At 36.1% G+C, this 26,772-nt stretch overlaps 1 protein-coding gene across 1 annotated transcript in view; it reads left to right on the top strand.

Moving 5' to 3' along the window:
* npffr2a (neuropeptide FF receptor 2a) overlaps window positions 1–4,801 on the top strand; it is a 180,477-nt gene extending 175,676 nt beyond the window's left edge. The window contains exons 4-5 of the mRNA XM_028805561.2: window positions 2,282–2,381; window positions 3,300–4,801. Of these exons, the coding sequence (XP_028661394.1) occupies window positions 2,282–2,381; window positions 3,300–4,149 (950 nt within the window). The 3' untranslated portion in view covers window positions 4,150–4,801. The remainder of the gene's footprint in view (window positions 1–2,281; window positions 2,382–3,299) is intronic.
* The last annotated feature ends 21,971 nt before the right edge of the window (window positions 4,802–26,772 follow it).

Genomic DNA, 26,772 nt, shown 5'->3' with positions numbered 1-26,772 from the left:
AAACCGAGCTTGAGGATTGCGCTAGTGTGAAAATGTGCGTGGCTTTACACCAAGTTTAGGTTTTATACATCGCGATTTGAGCATGGAAATGGGAGTATGCAGCATTTTTGTGCATACGCACCATTTATACATGAGGCCCCAGGTCTTTATAGCATGTATATTTGCTACCCAGTAATAAAATTGAAAATTAAGTAGTGCCATGCCCATTTCTGTTTTAGGTCTTTGTAGAGTCACACTGTAGATGCATGGATGTTTCGAATTTCAAATAAATGAGGTTATAATTGAATCTAATTTCATGAAGAATAATTTATTAATATATATGGGGATGCTCTGAAATAGAGAAAGAAGCTTGGGAAGGATGTTCATCTTGACCGTATTGATTCTCCATACTAATGCGTGACGGAGGCAGACCATCAGTTCAGATCTTGTTTAATTTTTTCCATGCAGATAGCAACATTTTGTTGAAAAAGGTTTTTATATTTACTTGTGATGTTTACCCCTACATATTTAAACTGATCTGCTAAAATAATAGGGAATTTGTACAGTCTAATATTGTGTGCTAGAGAGTTCACTTGAAAAAGCATACTTTTAATCAAATTAATTTTGAGTGCAGATTTCTTTTAAAATTCCACTAGCTCATTGAGGACGTTTGGCACAGAACTTTGTGGGTCTGATATATACAGTACCTTCTCATTTATATATAGTGATATTTTCTCTTCAAGACCTTCTCTGGTAATCCCCTTCAGGCGGAGTGGCGGTTCTGAGGCTAGGGATCTGCACTGGCAATTGGAAGGTTGCCGGTTTGAATCCCATAAATCCCAATAGGTCCCATAAATCCCAATAGGAACTCTGCTCTGTTGGGCCCTTGAGCAAGGCCCTTAACCTGCAATTGCTGAGTGCTTTGAGTAGTGAGAAAAGTGCTATATAAATGCAAAGAATTATTATTATTATTATTATTTATCTCTGATGCATTTCAAAAGTAAACAGCCAATGGCTCAATGGAGTTTGCAAAGAGCAATGGTAATAAGGGGCATCCTTGTTGAATACCATGTTCTAGTTTGAAGTAGTTTGAGATAATGTTGTTAATACTAACAGAGGCTTCTGGACTGATATAGAGTAGTTTGAGCCATGCACATATGTTTGGGCAAAAGCCAAATTTGTACAATGTGGTGAATATGTAGTCCAATGCAACCTTGTCTATGCTTTTTTGCATCCAAAGATAATAAGATCTCTGGTGTGTTAGATTTTGTGGGCGAGTATATTACATTAAACAAACACTGAAGATTAGAAGCTAAGTGTCTGCCTTTAATAAATCCAGTTTGGTCTTGTAATATTAAAGAAGGAAGCATTTTCTCAATCCTTCTATCTAGAACTTTAGAGAGTATCTTAATATCATTATTTAGAAGTGAAATTAGTCTGTATAATGCACATTGTAATAAGTCCTTATTTTTCTTTGGGAAGTAATTATCTAGATTTAATCTAGAGAGAAAAAAAGTATTTTCTCACCTAACACGTCTAAGATTTAATCTAAAGAGAAAAAAAGTATTTTCTAACCTAACAGGTCTAAATGCCATGACAGTATTTTTACAGGAGACTCACTTAATATACTAGGACCAGTTTCAGTTGCAAAGAGATTGGATTAGCCAAATTTTTCACTCCAGCTATACACAGAAAACTAGAGGTGTGGGAATCTTAATACACAAAAAATCTAATTTTTAGTATCTGATCCTAAATAGTGTTGTGTCATGGTGATGGGTAATTTATTAAATGTAAAATAATGTTGATAAATATCTGTGCACCTAATGTGGATGATAGGGATTTCATCCAAAATGTAATTTACATCTATTCCTAATTTGAACACTCATAAAATTATAATGGCTGGAGACTTTGATTGTGTTTTTCAAATGTAGAACTGTATAGGTTTTCAACTACAGTTGTTATAATATTTAACACTGCAAAAATAATTACACAGTTTATAATGGATCATATCTTATAAGACCGATGGATATTTTTAAATCCAAACTCAAGAGCATAGTCCTTCTTCTCATCAGTGCATTACAGTTACTCATGAAATGATTATTTCTTTATAACTTATAGTGTAAATGGCACCAAAGAATGAATGTTTTAAATAAATACCATACTTACTTTCAACTTAATTGTAGGATATTTTTTGTAGGATCTACCCTAATTAGTCTCCATTGTTTTAGTTCCCTGATTAATTTCAGTTTTAACCTTAAGTTCCACAAAACTAAATATGAATATATATATATTTTCTCAATAGGCTGGCCATTTGGAAGCATGGTTTGCAAAATGAGTGGAATGGTCCAAGGAATATCAGTATCTGCCTCAGTATTTACTCTGGTTGCAATTGCCGTTGACAGGTACTTTTTAAGTAAACATTCATTCTATCCAACAATTTGACATAAAATAAAGTCTGTAATTTTGTAAATAGCAATGTAATAATGTGATCTTGTGTGGTGTGTGATTAGTACTTCTGTTTCATTGTTCCAGGGTCCTGCGGTTAAATATTCTGCCTGGTTATTGCCTGGGTAGATATCCGTATGGGTTTTCTCTCTCTTAACCACACATAGAACAGGTATTAAGCTAAATTGGCCCTTTGAACTTGTGGATGTGGGGGGCACTGCAAACGACTGCCATTCCATTCAAGATTGGTTTCTACCTTGAGCCCACTTCAGCTTAAACAGCCTTTACACCCACCAGGAAGTAAAATCAAAGAGCTTTGAGAATGTTACTTTATGTAATATCACTCTACTATGATTGTATGACTGGATTTGTTTCATTAAATTGCAGAATAAATGTAATACATAGTACCTAATTATAAATGTGTTTACATTAATAATATATCTGAGTTTCAAATCCATTAATTGTGACTAAAATTTGCACACCTCAATATTTAGCTGTAATTATTCATTATAATTATTGCTTTATATTTGTAAAATGAATATATTAAATGTAAAGGGTGGATTAAAATGGTTCTTGAAGTGAAACAAAGCAATAAAGCTAACTTTGGAGAAAAAAAAACTGTTCATAAATAAAAGCAGGAAGTACATCTTTAGTGATAAGAGGCTTTAGAAGATAATGCTTTTATGTTTCTCCCCAGGCACTTGCTGAAACACCTAAATACATGTCTCTGAGCCTCAGCTACACTAACTTAATGTGCAAAGTTTAGAGCTTCATTTGTTTTCTTCTCTCTTTGTTCTTGAACTTGATTAGGGTTGGCTTGTTGCTAGTTTCACATTGTGATTATAACTAATATGTTTTGATTTTCTTCATTCCAGATTCAGATGTATTGTGTACCCTTTCAAGCAAAAACTCACTATTTCAACTGCTGTCTTGATCATAGTGGTCATCTGGGTTTTGGCAATCTCAATAATGTGTCCATCTGGAGTTATGCTGCAAGTAACTGAAGAGAAAAGTCTAAGGGTCATTTTGGGAGATGACAATAAAACAAATCCATTCTTTTGGTGCAGAGAAAATTGGCCAAATCAGGAAATGAGAAAAATCTACACCACTGTTTTATTTGCAAATATATATCTTGCTCCTCTTTCACTTATTGTGATTATGTATGCTAGAATTGGCATAACCTTATTTAAAACAAGCATGCCAATTGGTGGAAAAACCGGCCATGAAAACCAGCAAACTGTGTCAAAGAAAAAGCAAAAAGTAATCAAGATGCTGCTGATTGTTGCATTGTTATTTATTCTTTCCTGGCTTCCCCTGTGGACATTGATGATGCTTAGTGACTATGCCAATCTTAGCGAGCATCAGTACAGGGTGATCAATATTTATATATATCCTTTTGCCCACTGGCTTGCCTTCTTCAACAGCAGTGTTAATCCCATCATCTATGGCTATTTTAATGAAAACTTTCGCAGGGGATTTCAGGCAGCTTTCAAGTTCCAGTTGTGCTCAGCTGAAATGGTTCGTAGAGAGGCCTATTCTCACAGGGTGCAAGGCAATGCAGTTTTACCAGCAGGGATACAAGTTGTCCGAGAACTGCCATCTCGACATAATCGAGCTGAAGGAAATTGTTCTCAAACAAACAGTAATGCAAATGAACAAGATCTGATTATGGAAGACCTTGAAAAGATTTCCAATAACAATGGGATTCAGAAAGAATCTTACTGAATGCAGCTGAATTACACAAACATGAATGTATTGTAAAAAAAAAGGAGTTAATTTCATTAAATGTTATTATTTTATGAGGAAATTATGAACGATTATGAGAATATGAAAAGTGTCTCTGTATCATAATCATTGATATATATATAAATAATGTTTGTATTGTAAAGGCTAATGGCAGCAAAATTTCACTTAACACAAATTCTTTCAGTTGCTATGCCTAAAATAGAATTTTCATCTTATTTTAGTCATGTAAAGAAATCAGCAAAAAGTTAATAGTTTTCAAATGGTCAAACAATACTGCTATCAGTCAATTATGATAAGCACCATATGTTCTTTTGAGTAATGTGCAATAATAATATGAAGTTAAAAGATATCTTCAGTTTTGGAACTGAATAAGTTGTGGTCTCCCAGTGTTACACAGCAGGTCAACGGATCCCAAAACATACAGAAGCTACCACTTGATACAAACAGAAACTAATGAGATCTGAAATTAATAATACAGGTATTTATTCTTGTAATTATTTAATGCTCGAAATGCTATAGACATCTAGAGCAAATCTTTCTAAGTTAATTAATAGATCGCAAAAATGCAATATGTTTCCTTAAAAGAACAGTTAGCTCTACTTGTGTTTAGAGTAAAATGTGAAAATCTAAATAAAAGCTCTCCATTTGTCATTAATGATTTTAAGCATTTGAATTTCCCCTTAAGAAACTATTATTCTGCTATATTAAAAGTAATGTTGTAACACTGAGCTACTTCAGACTTGTATGTTTTACCTTTTACCTTTACCACAAGTTTTCACAAAGAACAGTAGGCTATGCTTACTGCCTATTTCATATAAACAAAAGTATAAAGTAAAGTTGAGTTAAACCTGAATAAGCTATCTCTCTATTCTTGTAACATTTGTCTTCTTAATGACATTTGGAAGGTGAAACATGAATGTTATTCTAGTTTAATCTAGCTTGCATTAAATTAGCACATCATTTTTGCTTGAAAAAATAAACTTCAGATACAGTAAGCTACAAAAGACGACAAATTGGGTATGAAACTAGACTATCTAGAAGCTATAGTTCCAACAGTGCATGCTGCCAGAAGACAACTGGTATGTGTAACTGCTGGTGCTTTTCAAGCTGCCAGCTAATCTTTTCCACCTGCAGTCGACATCTTCTGCAGTCCATTGCATCTCTTTTAACTTCATCACCACACAACTTCAGTCATAGCAGCATCTGCTAAAACTCCCATTATCTATATTCATAACCTTTTTATACATAACAGCAATTTTAAACACAGCATTTTCAAACAGGCAAGAGCATATCATGGCAGCATTGGATGTGAGGAAGGAACAGGAACCCTGTACTGTACTTTACTGTACTGTAGTGTACTGACAATGTACCAGCATACTACAGTGCCACCATTCATCACATCTGTAAATCTTTAATGTTTGTCACTAGCAGCTGAAGAAAATTAAAAAAATAAATATCTCCTTATAAAGACATCTGTATCTTTCACAAACATTTACTGATAGGCCTGTTCTAACCCAATTTCTAAATTTCCAAAAACAAATGATGCGAAATGGAAAACATCTTTTGTGAATTCTGCTCTCCATTATAATTGAATTAACCATTTTCATATTAAGTACATTTCCACAGAAAAACAGTGTTTTGAAATGTAGCTTGAATTGTGCTTCATGTTTCCACTTATAAGAATGACATGTCTCCAAGTAAACCCATATCAAGTGTTCCAATACAGCAAGGCAATTAATTCTCCTAATGTAAATTTATTAATTATATTGATAAAATAATTTGTGTAAAATTAATTAATGTAAAATGTACACTCAATCATGTTTGTTTTTGTGGTATAATTAATTCATTTTCATATGCCTTAAAAAGATTACTGAAACCTTATATTAGATAAATCTATCTAATGGTGAGATGGTCCCCCATTTCAACATGGATTCAACAAATATGGCATGGTGGCCAGTGTCAACTCTAATGTGTTGGATAGTTCTTGAATAATAACATTTGATTAATGTTGACTCCAAATAGCTCATTTCATTTCATCAAAGATAGATTACCTTAAGATCCGATCAATGACTAGAAAAGCCAAAGCATTAAGTCAGATTAAATGTCATATTCATAGAATGCTGCAAGAACATTCCTTGCTTTATATATTGGAATATTATTCCTTTGAAGAAGCCCATTCTCCAATTGATAAACTGTTTCCATAAAGGGGTGCACCTGATCAACAATGGTATAACACCTACTGGTACTGAAATTTTGTATCATGAGACTCGGTGCGTGCTAACAACACATTCCACATCCTTGCACTGCTTCCAACAGCCTATGACATGAACACTTGATAAGATGGGTCCATGGACTCTTAGGATTTTTGCTCACAGTAACCATCATTCAAAAGCATGCTTTTCTTGTCTTACAGTTTTTGCATTTTGTGTCTTTTATCCTACAGCAGCCACAATGTCTTACTTCCTTTTAAAGCCATTAAGAGGGAAACTTTGTTAGGTCTTAATTTATGACAGGGTGTGACATGTTGTACTTTCAACTGTTACTTTGTTGTAACTAACATTGCATTAAGCTGTTACTTTGTTGACAGAATCCTTGTAAACCCTCCATTTACACTATTCATGTACAATATGTTTATCTCTACAGGACCACTATTAGGTAATTTATTTTTGGAAGTAATCTGTGTTACTGCCACAACTGAAAATCAGAACAAGATCACAATCCCTTGTGGTGGGGTGAGGTATGACATGAGATTCAAAATAAATGTTGGGGTGCCAACTGGGTTGCCCTGTTTAATAATGGTGCCTGACGAAACAGAAATACTGCTCGTTGGTGCAAAACAAACAAAGGCTACAGTGCCTATGTTAATTGGTCACGTATGGGGTAGAGCTCTGTCCTGTGCTGAGTCTACATACAGATAAGCTGCCACCATACAGAAGCGCTTCAGATTTATAAAGGATGCGGTCAGTTGCCCTCATTGGGCATCTTCACGGAACTGCAGGAACAGAAATAGGCAATACAGTTAACGACAGTGCCCCCTCTCATCCCGGCATGGTATTGCTTACCTCTGTTGAGCCTAGAAGGTGACCCTTTGACGTGCATATGTGACACCCTGATATTTATTTTCCATGGTACCAAATACCATTTTGTGCTCAAAGCTAATCAAATCTGTAGTCTCGGCTGTTCTCCATTTCAATTACACACAGACATACACAATCCACTGACATCTACCTATCTGATTTCAGTAGCACAGTCTGCCAATATAATGCTAACACAGATTGGCTAATAACGACACACCATTAAAAATAATCTGAAATGTTAATGTGCCAAAGGGAAATTGATCTCAAAGGCATCTGGACAACAAACACCCAAATTCGGCAAGAACCATACATTGAAATAAATAACGCAACTAAAATTATTAGAAACATTGTTACATAAATTTCTCACTTATTATTTTTGTATGTGCTAGTTCCTAACCTTGCAGCAAGAAGAGTATTGTGTGAAATAATGCCAAAGTATTAATGTTTGCGGAGGACATATAAACACAAGAGACAAAACCACCACCAATGAATACAACAATATTTATTTATATATCACATTTTCATACAAATGATGTAGCTCAAAGTGCTTTACAGGATGAAGAAAGAGAAAAAAAGGTACAATTAGGCAAAATTAATTAACATAGAATAAAACTAAGGTCCGATGGCCAGGCAGGACACAAAAAACAAAAACTTCAGACAGCTGGAGAAAAAAAAAAAATCTGCAGGGATTCCGAGGCCACGAGACCACCCAGCCCCCTCTAGGCATTCTACCTAACATAAATGACCTCAGTCAGTCCTCATAGTATTCACGGGTTCACATGGAAGAACTTGATGATGACGGTCATGTGGACTTCTGGCCTTTAATCCATCAATGTAGGGATAGCACGGTGATTTGATTAGGTGGTGGTGGCGCAGATCGCCACCACAGAAAACTGGAAATTGAACAGCAGAGAAAGTAGGGGTTAGTATGGATTTCGGAGCCACCATGAATGATAATGATAATTAAATGCATATACATTGTATCAGGATTAAGCTAAAATGAAGCTATGAGAAAGCCATGTTAAAGTAATGTGTTTTCTGCAGTTTTTTTAAGTGCTCCACTGTATTAGCCTGCCGAATTCCTATTGGCAAGCTATTCCATATTTTAGGTGCATAACAGCAGAAAGCTGCCTTACCACTTCATTTAATTTTAGCTCTTGGAATTCTAAGCAGACACTCATTTGAAGATCTAAGGTTACGATTAGGAGTGTAAGGTGAGAGGCATTCTGAAATATAGGATGGAGTGAGATTATTTAAAGCTTTGTAAACCATAAGCAGTATTTTAAAGTCAATTCTGAATGACACAGGTAACCAATGTAGTGACATCAGAACTGGAGAGATGTGCTCATATTTTCTTTTCCTAGTTAAGATTCTACCAGCTACATTCTGCACTAGTTGCAACCGATTGATGTATTTTTTGGGTAGTCCTGAGAGGAGTGTGTTACAGTAATCTAGCCGACTGAAAACAAAAGCGTGAACTAATTTCTCAGCATCTTACAAAGTTATAAGAGGTCTAACTTTTGCTATATTTCTTAAGTGAAAAAATGTTGCCCTTGTAATCTGATTAATACAAGGAATACAAGGAAATATCTTTAGCAATCACATGAAGGTTTATGAAATCAGGAAACAAACTTAAACCCATATACTGTATACTCCAGGGTTCTCAAACTCCAGTCCTGGAGGGCCGCAGTGGCTGCAGATTTTCATTCTAATCCTTAATTAGTGACCTGTTTTTGCTGCTAATTAACTTCTTTTGAATTAATTTTAATTGATTTGTTTTTTAGGATTTGTTTCCCTGAATTTCTTCAACATTCTTCTGAATTGTTTCATTTCTTTCCTTACATGACACCCAAACAGAAATGAAATACAAAGTGAGTGAGCCAACAGAAGACCAACTAAGTCAGGGCCTCAAACTCCAACCAATTTCACTCCAAGCAGTTGCCTTTTTAGTCTCTAATTGTTGTTGTTAATTAAACCTGTTCTTTAATTCTGTGGCTTGTTGCTGCTCTCATTGTGCAATAGCATATCTTTCTGATATTGTTGATTTTCTGTTTCTAAGAGCAGTGTTAAAATGTTTTGTGGACCTGAGCAGATCAACATTCCTGAGACCTTCACCTTTCTTTATTTTCAGATACTGTATAATCAACACAGTTTGCTGGTCATGTTTTGGCTCATTTTGTATCTCACTATTGTTTGGCAGCTAATTAAGGAAAAAGAAACAATTAAGTAAGGGGTCTGAGTCTTCAAGAACAAGTCAATTACAATTAATTCAAAAGAATTAGCAGCAAAAACAGGTCACTAATTAAGAAAAGGGTTAGAATGAAAATCTGCAGCCATTTTAGCCCTCAAGGACCAGAGTTTGAGAACCTTGGTATACTTGAACTGAAACATACCCCATCCCCTCTATTTTAAACTATGAATATTTCAAGGCAAATATTGTTAGACAATATAAATAGATACAGTATATTAATAAAGGTATATAATTTATAGTTTTAAAGATAAACTAAATGGTACAACTGTGTTAACTTGTGTAAATACTAATAATATAGGTTAAACTAGAACCATGACTGTGCATATTTTGTAATGTATCAGCAATCATGTAAAGTTCTAAATGATTCCTCAATCACTACATTTGATTTACAAATTACAACTAGATTTGGTAGATTTGGTGCAAAATCAAACTTTCACTAATTAAAACTGACTTTTTTTTTTTACTTTTTTATTGTTTTTTTCTAAACACACTATTACAGAAGGCCTGCATTGTTTGGTACTGATTTTTGCCTGTTCTCTGCCAAATGGATTCATCTTACATATGAAGCCACCCAACAGCACTGTCCCCTTCAAATAATTTCCTTTTCTCATTCTCTGTCATATATGCTAAATTTGAACAGAAATGGCACAGTCCTTATTGTGCATCATTTGTAACTAAGCAAATTCTTGTATTCTTTATAGATATTTTTGGAAAGAACTTAAAAGATACAATAACTTTTCAATCAGGGTTTGTGCATGTCAATTTTGACAGACTCAATGTATGTTGAGCTTACAACAGATTAAGAAAGTTTTCAGACCCCTTCACTTTCTGCATACTTAACTGTGTTGTAGATATGATGTTAAATGGAAGAATGGGTATACCCAGTAGCCATATTGACTAAGTGAAAACATGTTTACAGGAAGTTTAGCAAATTTATTAAAAATCAACAACTCAATTTTATTTATATAAGTATTGAGACCCTTTGCTGTTGTACTCTATGTTGTGGTCAGGTGCACTCTATTTGCTTTAATTATCCTTGAGATGTCTCTAGAAATTGAGTCTACCTGTGGCAATCTGAATTGTTAAGACTTATTTTAGAAAAGGAGACACCTGTGTATATGAGGTCCCACAAAACAAAACCCAATCAATGAAGTCCAAGGAAGTTTCTGTAGACCTCTGTCATAAAATTGTAGTGAGGCATACAGTATATCAGAGCAAGGGTATAACACCATTTCTAAAGCTTTGAATATTTCCAGGAGCACAATGGCCTCAATAAATGTGAAATGGAAGATGTTTGACCAAGTAAACGAGTATGAAGTGCCTTAGGCTGGGAGGTGAGCAAAAACCCAATAGTCACAGAGTTTCAGAAGTCCTGTGCTGGGAAGGGTGGCTGTCTAAAGCAGCAGTCCATCAATTAGGTGTTTATGGTATAAAGGAAAGACAGAAGCCACCATTGAGTAAAAATTATATGATGGCATTTAAAAAATTGTGAGCACTGGGAAAAAGATTCTTTGGTCGATTGATACATTCATTGAACTCCTTGGACAGCACTCCAAACCCTATGTCTGGCAAAGACCAGGAACTGTTCATCATCTGCCCAATACTATCCCTACAGTGACTTATGGGGGTGGCAGCATTATTCTATGGAGTACTTCTCAGGGACAGGAAGACTGGTCACAATTGACAGAAGGTTGAATGCAGCCAAAAACAGAGATTACTTAAAAAAGCCTGCTCCTGAATGCTACACAACATAACACTAGGGTGACAACTAACCTTTCAACATGACAAAGACATAAAAGATACAGCCAGAACAATACCAGAGTAGCTTTGAGAGAAGTCTCTGACTGTACTTACGTGACCCAGGGAAAAACCAGACTTAAACCTCATGGAACTTCTATGAAGAGACCTAAAGATGGTAGTTTACAGATGCTTCCCATCCAACATAATGGAGCTTAAGAGGATCTGTCAGGTTCAATGTGATAAACTGAACAAATCCGGGTGTGCAAAATTAATAAAGAGGCTTACCAAAGAACATTCAAAGCTGTAATTGCTGTCAAAGGGGCTTCTACAAACTACCATACTGAGGGTTTGAATACGTATATATGAGAGGTTTCAGTTTTTGATTTTAAACAAATTTGCAAACCTTTCTGAAAACATTTTTTCACTTTGTCATGGTGGGTTACTGAGTGTAGACTGATGAGCAAAAATGGCACATTTATCCATTTTAAATTAAATCTGCAAAGCAATAAAGCATGCAGAAAGTGAAATGGATCTGAATACTTTCTGAATTCACTTTAGATTTATGGCTTTTGAATGTCTAGGCAGCTGGATATCTCTTGATTAATTTTGATTTGATTTTAAAGCTTCATCCGTTTCCCATGAAAGCCTTTTGACTGCTGAAAATGCAAACTATTACTGTGAAATAAAGCCAGTAATAATAACTCAAAATGAATAAAACAGCAGTAAAAATAAATTGCCCCCTACTCCTCCTCTTTAAAATATTGTGGACTGAACATTGGGATGGCAGGGACCTACCAAGTAATCATCAAGTAAATAGGCCAAGCAACATTACTGACAGCAAAATAAAATCATGAAGTAACATGGAAGTTGGAAAGGTGCAATGGATACATCTGCTGCCTTAGGGCATTCAAATTTTTCTACATATGCTCAGATCGGCCTCCTAAACAGTCTGATTTCTTTCCACAGGAAACTTTAAGCAGTCAGGGAGCCCTACAAATAAAATATTATTATTAACTATTATTAATTACTATTTGTCACTGGTTTACTTTGTTTGCATGTGCTATGCCTTGTGTGTTCCTGCTTTACATCCATCCATCTTTTTGGATGAATGAGTATTCACATCTACCAAAGTAATTCTACTTGCTTTCGTTTGACTGCAATAAAGATGCAAATGCACTTTTAACCAAATTGTTATTATCTGGTACAAAAGGCATTAGTATGTTGATACATAGAGGTTTATGAAGTTATATTTGTTTACATTTCCTAACACCAAAAAGACACAATTACATTTATTTTTTTCTCTCCTATACATTTCTTCTGACATTCCTTCACTTTTTAAAGTTTGATAGCAGAAATATTACATTGCTTTACTATTTTGTAGTCATGGTTTTAACATATTCCTGCTAAGTAACATATATAAAAAAAACCAAAAAGAAATTAAACTTGTTTTCCATACCATTGAAGTCAATATACCGTTTTCTGTTAAATTATATTAAACTTATGTGTACTGTATACATTGTGGCAATTACATCTGAGTAATTTTAAATAACATTGTCATTTCAAATGTTATTTTCAATAAGGAAGCATCACACTTGTATGTAAACCTTTTCAAAAATATTGTAACCACAATCAATGCAGTTTTTCACTTTGTTGTTAAACACCCACACTTCCTTTTATTGTTCTTAAATATTGATTAATTTGGTTTCCAACCCTACTGATTCGAATACAGGATCTCAGGGGTTGAAAGCTATCTTGGCAACATTAGTTGCAGTGTTGGAACCAGCTTTGGATGGGTGCATAAAAAATGTTGGTGATGAAAAGCTAACCCACTGAATCATAATTCATGACTTTTTGTCTGAAATGTATTGAAAATCTTGTAAAAGCTAGATTTGTAGCTGACAGATAATCATAATGTTGTACTGACAATCATATATGATAAACAGGTCTGTTTATTAACTACTTGCAGTTCAAATTTATCTATATAAGCCGTCAAGGATGCTCTTTGTTCAAACAAAGAATTCTGCTTGCCATCGAGTGCACACTTATCTTTGCCACATAGTCCTTCATCTATGTTTTGGTGTTGTCTCTCATAGCTCACTGTCACTTTGATGTGTCCGCTTTACCTTCATAGGGATATGACTGTTTCTGACATGGCAGTTTAAGTTCTTTGGCTTCCTCCTTGTAGCAATGCTACTTCTCTGTGTGTTCTAACTTGGCTCAATCACTGGTACAGACCTTAACCTTGGAGGTATGAATCTTAGAGCTACTGCAGGGCATACAGCCCTGAATACTCCATGAAGAGAAGATTCCAAGCCCCAAGACAGGTACCTTTTTGCTTCCAGGAGAGTAAGTCACTTCCCTTCTCCAAAGACACAGAAGACATACAAGGTGCTACACTTAAGGATAGATATAGCATCTGTTGATTGGATCAAGGTTCCTTTCCAATTAAGATGCCCACTTACATGTCCATTATTTCGTTCAGCAAGTCACACCATAATTCAGCTTGTGAATACTAGCTTTAAATGAATGGCCTTTAGGTTTGTAGGAGTGTTAGCTCATCCTTGATTAACACATCTTGTTATCAGTTGAGACTCAGAAAGCAAGCAGACCAAATGTTAGCAGAGCAGTAGTATAGACATTCATTTCAGTGTTCACTCTAGAAATGAAAATATGAGTTTGTGTAACTGGCTTTCTGTAGCCCTGTTAAGTCTGCTCATTTAACAGGCCTTTTGTGCTCCTGAAAGCAAAATAGGGCAATGCCCACTTTGTCTAAAAATTCTATCACTCGCTTAACATTCGTTAATATGCAGTCAACTATCAACATGTCCTGCACATCTTTAGAATATAATAGAAAAGTGAAGTGTCAATGAAAACCTATACAGATAAAGTGAGAGCAAAAAAAAACCTTCATACAAAGTGGAAGAGGAAGAGATTTAAACCAAAAACTGTGTTGTTGTGATGTAGTGGTGATTACCACTTTGCCATCTTACCACTCTTTAAGATGATTAGGTACTGAATATTGAAGTGAAAGTGAAAAACCCGTAAGTTACATGTACTATATTGTATTAAGTATCGTGTTTGTCATTCAGTTTAGTGTAGTGGTATATTTAGTAGTCTTCACCAAGTACAATTTGTTAGACTTGCACAAATTTATAGAAATAATACAGCAACAGTAAATACAAATATCTCAATAATTAAAAACACTGTTGATGTCTTTACTTAAAATGTAATGGAAGTCACACTAAAAACAGTTCTAGCTAACAAAAGAAATATCTATACAAAAGCAAAGAAGGTAAAAAGAAAAGCTCTAGTTAAGAATATTTCTGGAGAAAATAAACCTCTTGTGAGTTCCGTGGTTCTTTGGAACAAAAAATAAATAAATAAATGATTGTGAGTTAAAAATAGAACAGGACATGGAAAAATGCACCATTCATGGTCAAAAAAACAGGACATTAATTGAAACCTGCAAGACAAAACGATAAAGATACCAAAACCAAAGAATACTGAAAAACTCAGAGACAAAAGAAGTTCAAAAACCTGACACTAGGGCCTACTTGAATGGAAAACTAACTAATGCTAAAGATTTCAGATATTCATTATGTACTGTATGTCCAGCAAGAGAAGTGATTTGTATAGTTGCATTATGTGACATTACAAGTGTAACACACAGAATGTCACATAAATACTGGAAAGAAGTTCAAAAAATCAAACTTTTTCAAATCAAATCAAAACAAAAAAATCATAAAATCTTGTAGCCTCTTTATATTCCATGCTGCTCAAAGCTTCCTATAAATCCCTATCACCTTCCACTGTATGGTCTTGTGATCTTCCTTCTCATGCAACAGTTTGCTGACATTTTGTATTGCTGACATTTTTTTGTTTAAAATTCATCCTAAGACCCCAATCATCAGTACACTCATTTCAATGTCATATATAGAGTATCTGTAACCACACACAAGTACCATTTAATGGGCTTGGCTCCAGATCTACTTTGTCATCTCCTGACACTTCCTTCTAAATGTTCTGGCAGTGTATCTGAGCTGTTTCTCTTTTACCCTATGCAGCCAAATCTTATGTCTTTCTGTGCATGTTCACTTGTCACCTCAGATTGTCTTTCTCTTGGATGTCTCTATTCCCTCTCTTTCTGTAGTAATCTTTCTAGCTACTATATCTACAAAATTTTTGCTGGTCTCCCACTGGAGATCACCTGACTCTGTCACTTCGTCTCACTGGAAGGCATTGTTCTTTAACTTAGTCCTCTTGGAACTTTCAGCTTTGTGGATCAACAACTCATCCACATCTAAAATTCAGAGACGGGTTACTGCGGTTCAGGTGATTGGGATTTGGGGTGGGGGGTGTTGCCCCATAGTGTAGTTTTCTAATTCTTTTCATTGTGCTTCAGTCTCCTCTACTTGCTGGCCAACTGTTGTACTAATGTCCTTTATATTTTTTGTCTCCTTTAAATAACATTCAACACTTCTCAAGACTGGAAGGGAGACTGGGATGGATGGGAGGTATTTCTGGTGTATTTGTTTTTCACTGTTGTTATTAAGATTTTAAAAAAAATATTTTCATGTTTTGTTATGTATCAATTAAAGATGTTTAATAAAAATTTGATTGCAAAAAAAAATCATTACCTTAGAATCATCAATCTAAAAAAATATTCTTGAACGAAAATTATACATATAAAAACTCAGAATATACAGCAGGGGGGCTTGAAATTGTTTTTCAGAGTGGGTTATGTGTGTAAAGAAAGAGCACCCCAGAAACCAGAGAGACTAGCAATGAGTCCCAAAGGAATGAAAATTCCTACTGAGCCGAATTTAGCTCCAGGAATTAAATGGACCTTCAGCTGTACCCATACGTGATAAACAGAAGTGTTAAGATAATGAAACAGTAGGCCTTTGTCTGAAGTTACTGCTATTTCTTTTCATTGCAGTGGTTCATTAAGTTCTCCTTTTCAAGATACACAACTCCTTTATAAAGAAGATAAAAATTTAGTTTAAGAATTGCTAGTGTCAAGTCTGTCACACTTGTGAAGTGGAATGTGGATTTCTTGCATATGCTTCAAATGATGCATTGAAACATTAAACATGAAATAATGAAACAATCAAAGTAGTTTGCATGGTGCATTTTACAATGTATTTTAAGTGCATAATCATCTGTCAAGTGATCATCATTTGTCAGTTTTCAGTGATGTGAATGAATAAAATTTCAAACTCTGGAGATCAATTTAATATCATAACAGAGGTGCCTGGGGTTCTCCTACAAGGCACAGCTATAGTTTAAGTACTTTTCACCTTCAGGAGAAAACTTGTCATTTACAGCTGTAGTCTGTTTATTCATAAAAATGCAAGACAAAATATGCCTGCATATGTAACTTCAATTTCTAAATATCCCATAGCCCTTGTAGGCACTCCAGAAATGTATTAAGCAGATTCTACCAATCTGCTTTACAATTCTGATTTTTATTATCTAGTTTGCACAGTTCGAGAGTATAACAGAAGGCAGGAACTATCACTTCAGAGGACTTATTTCCATCACAGAATGCAGTCAGGTGCACATTCACCCTCATTCCTGTCAGCCAAGTTTAGAGATGACAATTACCCGAGCAATTATGTCTTTGCATGTCATACAAACAGTGTGGTTCATTTGTTAAACACTTCACTTTTTACTCAGTCTTTGTTGATTTAATCCTAATGACTGACTCACTGTGTGATCTTGTACAAATTACTTAATCTGCCTGTGCACCAGTTGTAATAAATAAATAAATAAAATAGTTGTACTGTACAGTATCTCTAATTGTAAAATGCATCAGATGGTTTTAACTATAGAAAGTTGATATCAAAAATGTTTACATGTTTGTCATTGACTTGAGAATATTTGTTAAAAAACACTTGGATATGGGAAATGTGTGCATTTTCTGCACAGAGTGGGACATGATCGCAGGTTACTAGAGCTGCGAGGCAGTAGCATAGATTGGGGTATCACTATCCTCTTTCCATATTTCACAGATACATTATTTGACTTCAGAATAATGCTGGAGAAAAACTGTAGTAATAAAATTCAGTTGAAAACCCTATTCGAAAAAACGTTTGAGTCTATATGTTACTACAGTTACTACATCTACATTCAGACAACAGCTAAAAGATACTCAATTACAATTTTTGGCTTATATCTGATTTTTTGTTTGACAATTCAAATTAATGTTCCAAGAGATTCAAATCCTATATGTATGTGAACAGATATCTGAATGTGCGTCACATATGCTAAAGTGATAAAAACCATTTCGCCAGACAGATGCAACCTAATAGACCAGGGGTGGGCAAAGTCGTTCCTGGAGGGACGCAGTGGCTGCAGGTTTTTGTTCCAACCCAGTGGCCTAAGAAAAAGCTCTTATTGCTCAAGTAACACTTCTGCTTCATTTTAGTTGCCTCACTTGTTAAGATTTTGAACCCTTATTGCTAATTTTAGTCGTAAACAGCTGTATTTCCGGTTTTTAATGGCTCTTTATTATCAGTAAGATGCAAATAACAAAGGAAAGCAGCAGTTCTCCATTTAGCTTGTTACCATTTACACCTGCGTGTATGTATCATGCACTATTTGGTTTAATTAAATACTTGGAAGAAAAGTAAAGAGAAAAAAGTGAAGGGCTGAGAATTACTCCTCCATTTTAGACTTCAAATTATTTGGATGATATCCTTAGAAAGGAAAAAAAATGTAGGATATGAGAATGAACAGACATGGCATAGTTAAAGCACTAACAAGTCATGAAATGTAATTATTGGCAAGGATTGTTTTCTAATTGAGCAACTGGGTTGGATCAAAAACCTGCAGCCCTCCAGGACTGACTTTGCCCACCCCTGTAATAAACCATTATGAACACCAACAGCAGGTTGGGTGCTAAATTACTTAATGCTGTTTACAGTGAAGGATGACTGCAAATTTGTCTGCTGTTGATGCCAAGAAAGAGAAACAGAAATGGAAAGATTGTAGGGTTGCTAATAGTGCAGTCATAACTGCCATATCTAAATGTGTAAACTTGTGGACACAAGACTAGAGCACAAGATGGGAAGAGTTTTGAACACAAAGCAGTGGTTCCACAACTTCAGAATGTCAAGTGGAATGTTCAAATACTTATGTCAATCTGCCATTTCCATCAGGAAATGTATAGCAATTAGGTTGTATCAGCTTGCAACAAGAACACAGTGATGCATGCAGACCAGTTTTGGAATGCTGGACTACTTTAGGCTGCCCTAAAAATGTAACCTTCAGGATGTTAAGTTGGATAGTTTAGATGCCCACACAATTCCAGCTTAAATAATCAAATGTAAGTCACATCCAAGTTGCATGTGCATGTAACAGATTTAGTATCACATATAAATATGGTCTAAATCTGATCTGAAAAACTGCAATTTTCTGCATTTATTGAAGTTCACAGCCCTCTTAAAAGATATGATCTGTGTCCCATACAGTATGAGTGAAAAAAATTGAGTTGAACTGCAGTGTCAATGTAGCTGTAAAATGGCAGCTCTCTGCATAACCCCTCAGCCTAATAGTTGGCCAACAGTGATGGTGACAGCAAAACCACAATCTTACCAAAGAATCCTAATAACTCATAAACATCTGAATTTACATCTCTGAAATAAACAAACCCAGTATAATTGCAGACTTAAAAAAAAGAAGTATGTAAGTTTAAACCAATATCCATGGTTCCAGTTTACTGTGTCGACACCAATGTATTTAGAGAATGCAATATCAACACCCACTCATTTGGGAGACTTTCGTATTTTGACTTTTAATTAAATCAGACTTTAAGTCTAGAGTTACAGTTATGCTCATTTTCATTTTGCCACTCTTGTCTCTCCTATGCTCCTGTCCTATGGAGGATTATTATTATTATTGTTGTGATTGTTGTTTTTAATGAAAAATAAAGTACCACAAACAGAAATTTCAAACAAATAATTTATATTGACCTTTCATTATTTCAAAGAGCACAAATATTGCTTATAAACAGAAGATGAAAAAAAAAACAAATGTAATGTCTTTCAGCAAATATTCAAAACCTTTACTTTATTATGCCTTAAAGACCAGGTTCTTCAAATGCATCTGAGTTTTAATGCTTCATTTAAATAACAACATTTCTTCAGTTCTCTACTGCTCAATCTTTTTATTTCAATGACCTATTTCTGAACTAAAGCAATAAGTGTTGTCAAAGGTAGAGTAACTGAAGTAGTGAAATATAATTATTATTATTTATCGTGCAGCCTATGATTATTTGTCCCTGTTCCAAAAGTGTTTATGACAAGTTGTTGCCCATAAATTTATTCTAATTTTTTTGTGAACTTTCTCCTTAACCAAATCTTGTTCAGGAATTGAATATTAAGGTTAGAATACACCATACTACCTTTATATTTTAAAGGGGGTTATTTTACAGTTTAAAGAAGGCATTCTTTTATCATGCCCTATCTTAATTACTATTTGCTTAACTCCTGCTTTCTTTGTTATAAGATAAAACAAAACTCTCAACAATTGTAATAGTTTAGTACTGTAAATCTTCCCTCTCCTTGCTTTAATTATATCCATTCTCTAGATATGTTCTTTTTAGCTCCTTCTAATATGCAGAATAAACATGTTTGAGCTTTGGTTTAAGCATAACATCTCTTGGCTTGGACTCCATACCTGGGTCTGTTCTAGACAGGCATATATGAGGGGGCAGATGGAAATGTGAAGGGGGCACATGGTGGTGACGGAGGCGGAAATGGGGTGGGGTGGTGGTGGGGGGGGGGGGGGCTCTGGATAACTGTCTTTGTCATTTAATTGGATTGCACTTTGTCAGGCGTCTACCCTAAGACCTGTCCAACTTGGGTGTCCCACCTGAAGGCTAAGCTTCTGCTGGTGTAGCTCTTAGGGTCACTGAGGCATGCAAACCCCCTGACCACAATAAGGTGGCAATCCCTCAGGAGGAAAACTGACAAAATAAAACAACAAAAAATAAAATAAAATATTCCTCATCAGATTATAACAACTAAAAATATGACATTTACCTTAATTGGATGGCCTATATCAAATATATTCAAACCCAACAATAACACTTCTCACTATTGCCAATATTAACAAAACTGAAAAGGGTAGGCCAAGTTATAAAAAAAAAATCAATTCACCAAGTCTTGAAAAATAAAACTGAAAAACAGTATAACAAAAAAAAAAAATGAAATAAAGAATAAAATAAAATATCCATCCAGATCTTTACAACCAACAACATAAAATTTATCTTAATTGGATGGCCTAATTCTCAAATAAATTTGCAAAATAAAGTAAGAATAAAATAAGACCTCTCAATATAGCCAATATTTACAAAACTAAAAAGGGTTGGCATAGTAATTAAAAAAGCAACAACAACAATTCACCATGTCTTTTCCTACAATTCTCAAACTAATTTGTAGAACACAACAGATTTAGAACAGAACATTTGAACTTTTTTCTTCTTTTTTTGTCTTTTTGTCTTGTTTTAAGCTTGTTTGTTTTGCAAGCAACTGAACTCTCTGTTTGCAACTGAACAGCTCCACTCTCCTTTCTCCTCAATCCACTCTACAACAACAGTCTCCTGTTTCCCTTTGCAAAAACTCTTCCAAAACTCGTCCAAACAAAGTTATTTGTTATGGACTTCTCATGGGCCAAGATCACCAAATTCCTCTTTCTTTTATGTAACATGGTGCGATGATAGAGGGTTAGGACCCGTGACAAAGTGGAGAAGGAACTCTCACACAATGCTGAAGACACACCAATTACCAGAGCTGTTACATACAATTTATGCAACTCAGGAAAGGCTTCCTTGTACTCCTGCAAGAGTTTACACACAGTGGACAGGTCTGTTTCCTTTTAACATTTTTTGAACAGCATCTGTTTTGCCACAAGAACTTCATTTTTCAGACTTACAACATTTGCTACAGTGCCAGCCATCACAGCCAGAGGGTGGGATCTAGAAATGCGCTAGATTTGGGTGCAAGACTAGATATGGCTCTCATCTGGTCAATATTCTTGTGTGAAAATCTAGTTTCCATTTCTGAAATGGCCCTGTCAAGGATGTTGAGCAGGGATCTCTTCAGAGACTGATGGGGGGAAATGGTAGGGTCACCAGAGTCTGTATGGCCCAAAGTTGAGAGCACAACACTTTGACCCAGGTGTTTGCTCATTGTTCTCCTTCTCTTTGTTGGATGTGACTCATCCTCAGCAGGAGATGACACTCCCCAACAGTCATCCTCATGGATGTTTTTTAAGGAGTCCAGTGCTGCACTAACAACCTCAGAAGCACTGCACAGATCAACTGACTGAGACTGTAGAATAGCATTTGCTGGTTTCAAGACACCAAGCACCCGCACCAGGAACTTTCCAATCTCAAAGAAGTGATGCCTCTTAATTTGGCATAGCAGGCCTGATGCCTCAGTGCACAGGTCAACTGAAGCATCATCATCCTCTGTCATCTCAGATAGGATACTAAGGATTTGTTCTTGATTGTCCGCAGTGCACCTTGTCACCTCATAGTGGCATGTCCATCTGATCTCAAGCAGCCTTTTTAGACAAGGTGCATCATGTTTATTGAGCACATAGTGGTGGTGAAAAAAGTTGTAGAGTGAACTAGATAGGCTAAAAAATCTTTTTGCACACGGCTCACTCTGCATGGCATGCACAACCACTAAGTGCAATTGGTGGTTGTAGCAGTGGATGTATGGGACATATCTGCCAAGCCTATTTTGGAGCAGAACTTGTACACCACCTCTAACCCCACTCATCACAGAAGCCCCATCATAACACTGGCTAAGTATACTGTCAGCACTGTAGCCAGCATCAGAAAGGTGTAACAGTATCACAGAGGTGATGTACTCTGCATCAAGTTGTTGCAAGTCAGGCAACCCAATAAGATGCTCCTCTGGCATGGAATTTCTGACAAATCGTATTATCACAGACAAATTTTCCACATTGCACCTATCCCTGGTCCCATCACTTCTGAGGCAAAACCCTGCAGAATCAGCACTTTCATATTTTTTCCTGACCTCTCCAAGCACCATGTCAGCCAGTTTTTGGATAATTTCATTTTGGATATCCTTAGATAATAATAATAATAATTTATTACATTTATATAGCGCTTTTCTCAGTACTCAAAGCGCTATCCACAGAGGGAGGAACCGGGAAGGGAACCCACAATCTTCCACAGTCTCCTTACTGCAAAGCAGCAGCACTACCACTGCGCCACCTGTGAGGACGATGTATATTTTGCATTTTTTGGGATATCCTTAGCAATGCTTGCTAGCTTCTTATCCTTCTCTAAGGTATATTCCATCAGTTTTAGAAAAATACCTGAAGCAATGTCATCATCTTACCTGTTGCATCATGTCTCAAGGTTTCTGCAGTCCCACAGAGAACTCATTTACACAGCACTACCTTATAGCACTACCAATACTCTTGACACAGTAATGTTTTTTTTCAAGTTGTGTTTTACCAACCAACATTGAATCCACAGTCCACCCTGTGGCCTCTCTGCTTTTCTGCTCAGTACAGATGGTTGAAGCATGCACATGGTTGTGGCTGGACACATGCCTCTGTAGCCCCTTGTCTCGATCAAGTGCTGCTTTCCAGTTGTTAAAACCAGTTAAGGTAAAAACTACATCCCTCTCCTTAACAGTGCTGCCATATTTCCAACAGGGGGAAAGAGAAGCATGCGTCCCGCACAACAGAGTACTCCAGCCATGGTCGTGTGCAGTACCAGGCAGGATTGAATGATCTTAATGTTCTACCACCAAATACATGTTTGAGGTAACTACCCAGTATTGGCTGGAATGGTGTATTGCCATTTAAGTCACTGGGTAGCTGAGCGGGTTGCTTTGGGGCAGCAATTGTTGGCAGAGGTACAGGAGAAGCAGTGCCTGTTGATGCCACAGGAGTAGACATGCTAGCTGCTGTCTCTGATGTACCACCAGCAGCATCATTGCTACTGCTATTGGTACAGGCAGGAACAGCACCACATGTTTTAAAAGCTTGGAAAAAAGGATGCATCTCACAGCATTAACTTTCCCTTTGTGAGCTGCTGGAAGCTGGGGTGGAAAGTGAATAAGCTTTACTAAAATTGATGTGATTACATCAGTATATGAAACGAGAAAACTGTTGAGTGCAGAGTTGAAAGCTGGGGCGGGGCTTTGTGTCGGGGCCTGACAGACACAGATCCTCCAGTAGGCTCTATGCAGCACACAGGCTCACAGTGGTGCTTGTGGGATCGAGAAAGAAACACTTCTCTACCAGACTGAAACTGTGAGAAGAACAATGGACTAGTCTCCCATTGACTGTACAAATATATATGTATTTTTTAGTTGTTGTTAATTATCTCACGAGTCGCTATGATTTTCATGACAGAGATTTGCTGCTTCCTCAAAGCCTCCCGCTGTTGCGCAGCTCATTTTGCTCTACCCTGCCTACTGAGAAACCTGAAACCAGGTCATTTGCATACTAACAGTGATTGGATGTTTAGCTGGGGGGAGGGTGAGTGGGGGATCTCTGCTGAGTGCTGTGTGAGCCTGTGCACAAACAGAGCAAGGAGGGAAAGAGCGAACAAGAGTTGAAACCTATTATCTCATTTGTGCCTTTTCCAGTGGATTTTTCAGCTACTGTAGTAAATCTTGTCCATATTCAGTTTGTGGGTAATCTATTATTTTCTTTCTCAACTTCTAAAAGTTTGATTTAAGGGGGCAGGACGTTTGTTTAAGAGGACGTTGCCCCCTCTTGCCCCAGCGTAGAGCTGGCCCCGCTCCGTACACCAATCAATGTACCTTTATCTTTTATTCATTTTGTATTTTTAAATGTTTCTGTATATTGTCCAGGTATCAAAAGTGATAAGTTTAGTGAAACTTCTAAGCCAGGGGTCGGCAACCTACAGTACGCGTGCCAAATGTGGTATGCAGAACGATTTTCAATGGCACTCTGATTGAAATGAAATATAGTAAAAAATTATATTTTAATTAAACAACGCATGCATTTGCGGTCCGTGTCCCCACCTACGTTTTGCGCATGCAACTCACATGTAAAGGGAAACCATGTGTTCAGTGCAGGCCATGATACGTTAAAACAAACTCTTGTTATTATATTTTAATTATAGCGTACGCGTTCGCACTCCACATCCCTACCTACGTTTTGCAGATGCGACTCACGTGTAAAGGGAAACTATGTGTTCAATGCAGACCGTGGTACATTAAAATGTGTGCGTTAAGCTGTAAAAGTGTTGTGTGTCGTACATCAAGTGTACAAAGACATTATCAGACTAAACTTCAGTCCATGTTTAAAACCTCTGATGAGAAACGTGAAGCTATAAAAAGGGCTGATTCTGGCTTCAAGAAACAAACTACTTATTTACATTAAATAATTGGAACCAAAAACAAAGCCACCGAATGTAGTTATAAAAAAATTGACAAAACATTCTTTTCACATATAATCCTATGTATTTTAAAATATTGAATGACCAATAATATAAGATCCGGTTATAATGGGCTTCAAAATTATATAATACAATAATATATACTTTTAAAGCCCATTATACAGTAACTGGACCAATTTTGATACTATGTGTAACAAAATTGGTACAATGTCGGCACGCGGAATAACATTGTAACATAGGTTCGGCACAACACCGCTGAAAGTTTGCCAACCCCCGTTCTAAGCCATTCTCATTAAGCACAGGTTTGGCATAGGTTTAACTCCCAAAGTGTGAGTATATACAGTAGCATATTTTTGCTTTCTAGGTGTAATACTTTCATTTTTAAACTTAATTGCCATACATCTGTCCAAATGTATTTTTTGCAGTTCAATTCTTATGTGAAATGAGGAATGTCTACTAATCTGTCTACAAATTTAAGAGCATATTACTTAAATTGTATCTAAAACTTTTCTAAGAGAGAGAAACATGAGAAACAGTTTTAATCAGACAATTTAAAAAAAAAATGGTTTTACAATCTTGAAGGTGGAACAGGGGTTAGTACTTCAGTGTCATAGCTGTAGACAACTGGGTTCAAATCCTGGCTCAGCCACCGTGCCTGTGTGGTTTTCTCTCTGGTTTAACACCATATGTCTAATAATTAAATGTCAGTTTAATTACACCATCCAGAGTTGGTCTCCACCTTGCCCCCAATATGGACTAGGCACTACCTTTTCACTACATTGCACTGAATTAGGCAAGTTCAGTGATTTGATGGATGAATGTATGACAAAGTCACATTTAAAACTATATAGTTTGTCCCAGATGTGCACAACACTGGGTATGAATTGTGTGTATCCCTTCCTTGTATCTGTTTCCAATTGGTGTACATCACTTTCCTTGAGAATTCATTTTGCTATTTAACTAAAATATTTCCAATGGATAAGCTTTTTCCATGCCTTTGTGAATTTCCTAGACTTGGTTTATGTCCACATACAGCCTTCTCTACTTAACAGAACATTAAACATTTGGCAAACAAGAGAAGATCATATGGTCCATCAGTCTTATTTGGTTAGTTAATAGCTAAGCTCTCCAAATTTCATTTATGTTGGGTTGTCTGAGTTTTTGTTTTCTTTTCTTACTCAAATCTGTACCAATCTGCACACTGCACGTTTGATCCCTTCCTCAGCTAAATTACTGCATCTCTAACTCATTTCCTATTTGCTGCGTGTATGTTTATATTATACTCATTTTCATCTCCAAAAATATTGAATTTATATGCCACTCTCTATAAGTCTATTTAGTTTATCTTATTACTGACATGTCTACCAATATTACAACCAATTTTTTCATTATTTTCATTTATGTGATTTCTTACAGTATGTTTTGCTATTAAGTGATCTCCAAGTGGATTTTATCTTTAGTATTAATATTATTGTGTGTATTTATTAAAATTGGCTTATACCAAACTCTCTGCTCCCCATTTTTCTTCTTTGAACAGTTCTCATTTAACATGTTTATAGACCTTTACAATATGTTAGTGTTTCAACAGTAGTCTGTCCCAGTGGGACAGGTCTCTAAGGATACTTTATTTTCCTATAAAACAGTGCTTTTTTTATCACAGACAAATATACTGTATGACCAACAGTTTTAACATTCTGATCTCCAATGTCTTAATTTCCAAGATGATTATCATTAAATGAATTACACAGAACTGCAATGGCATGATTCCTGTACTAGGGTTCAAAAGAAAATAAAATAGCCTAAGTAGGCAAATGATAGCCATTCTTTCAGGGGGTCTTCTTGATCAGGAGGAAGCTCTGTCCAGCAGTCAGCTCAGCAAAACTAGACACACTTCCATGTAGTCTGGCTTTTATCCCACTTTGTTTAGAAGGAGCAGAGACAGTTGGCCTCATGGATTATCTTCTTGGAGCTGTGGTGGAAAAGATAAGTGATACAGTTAGTGACAGCATCCCCTCACAATCCAGGGTGGTATGACCTACCTCTGATGAGCCTGGAAGGTGCTCCTCCAACTTGCATGCATGACAACCTTCAGCTAATTAAATTTCCACATA

The sequence above is a fragment of the Erpetoichthys calabaricus genome, chromosome 7, assembly GCF_900747795.2.
Source record: "Erpetoichthys calabaricus chromosome 7, fErpCal1.3, whole genome shotgun sequence".
Taxonomy (NCBI): Eukaryota; Metazoa; Chordata; class Cladistia; order Polypteriformes; family Polypteridae; genus Erpetoichthys; species Erpetoichthys calabaricus.
Note: the sequence above shows the minus strand (reverse complement) of the source record. Positions and strands in the feature narration are given on the sequence as shown.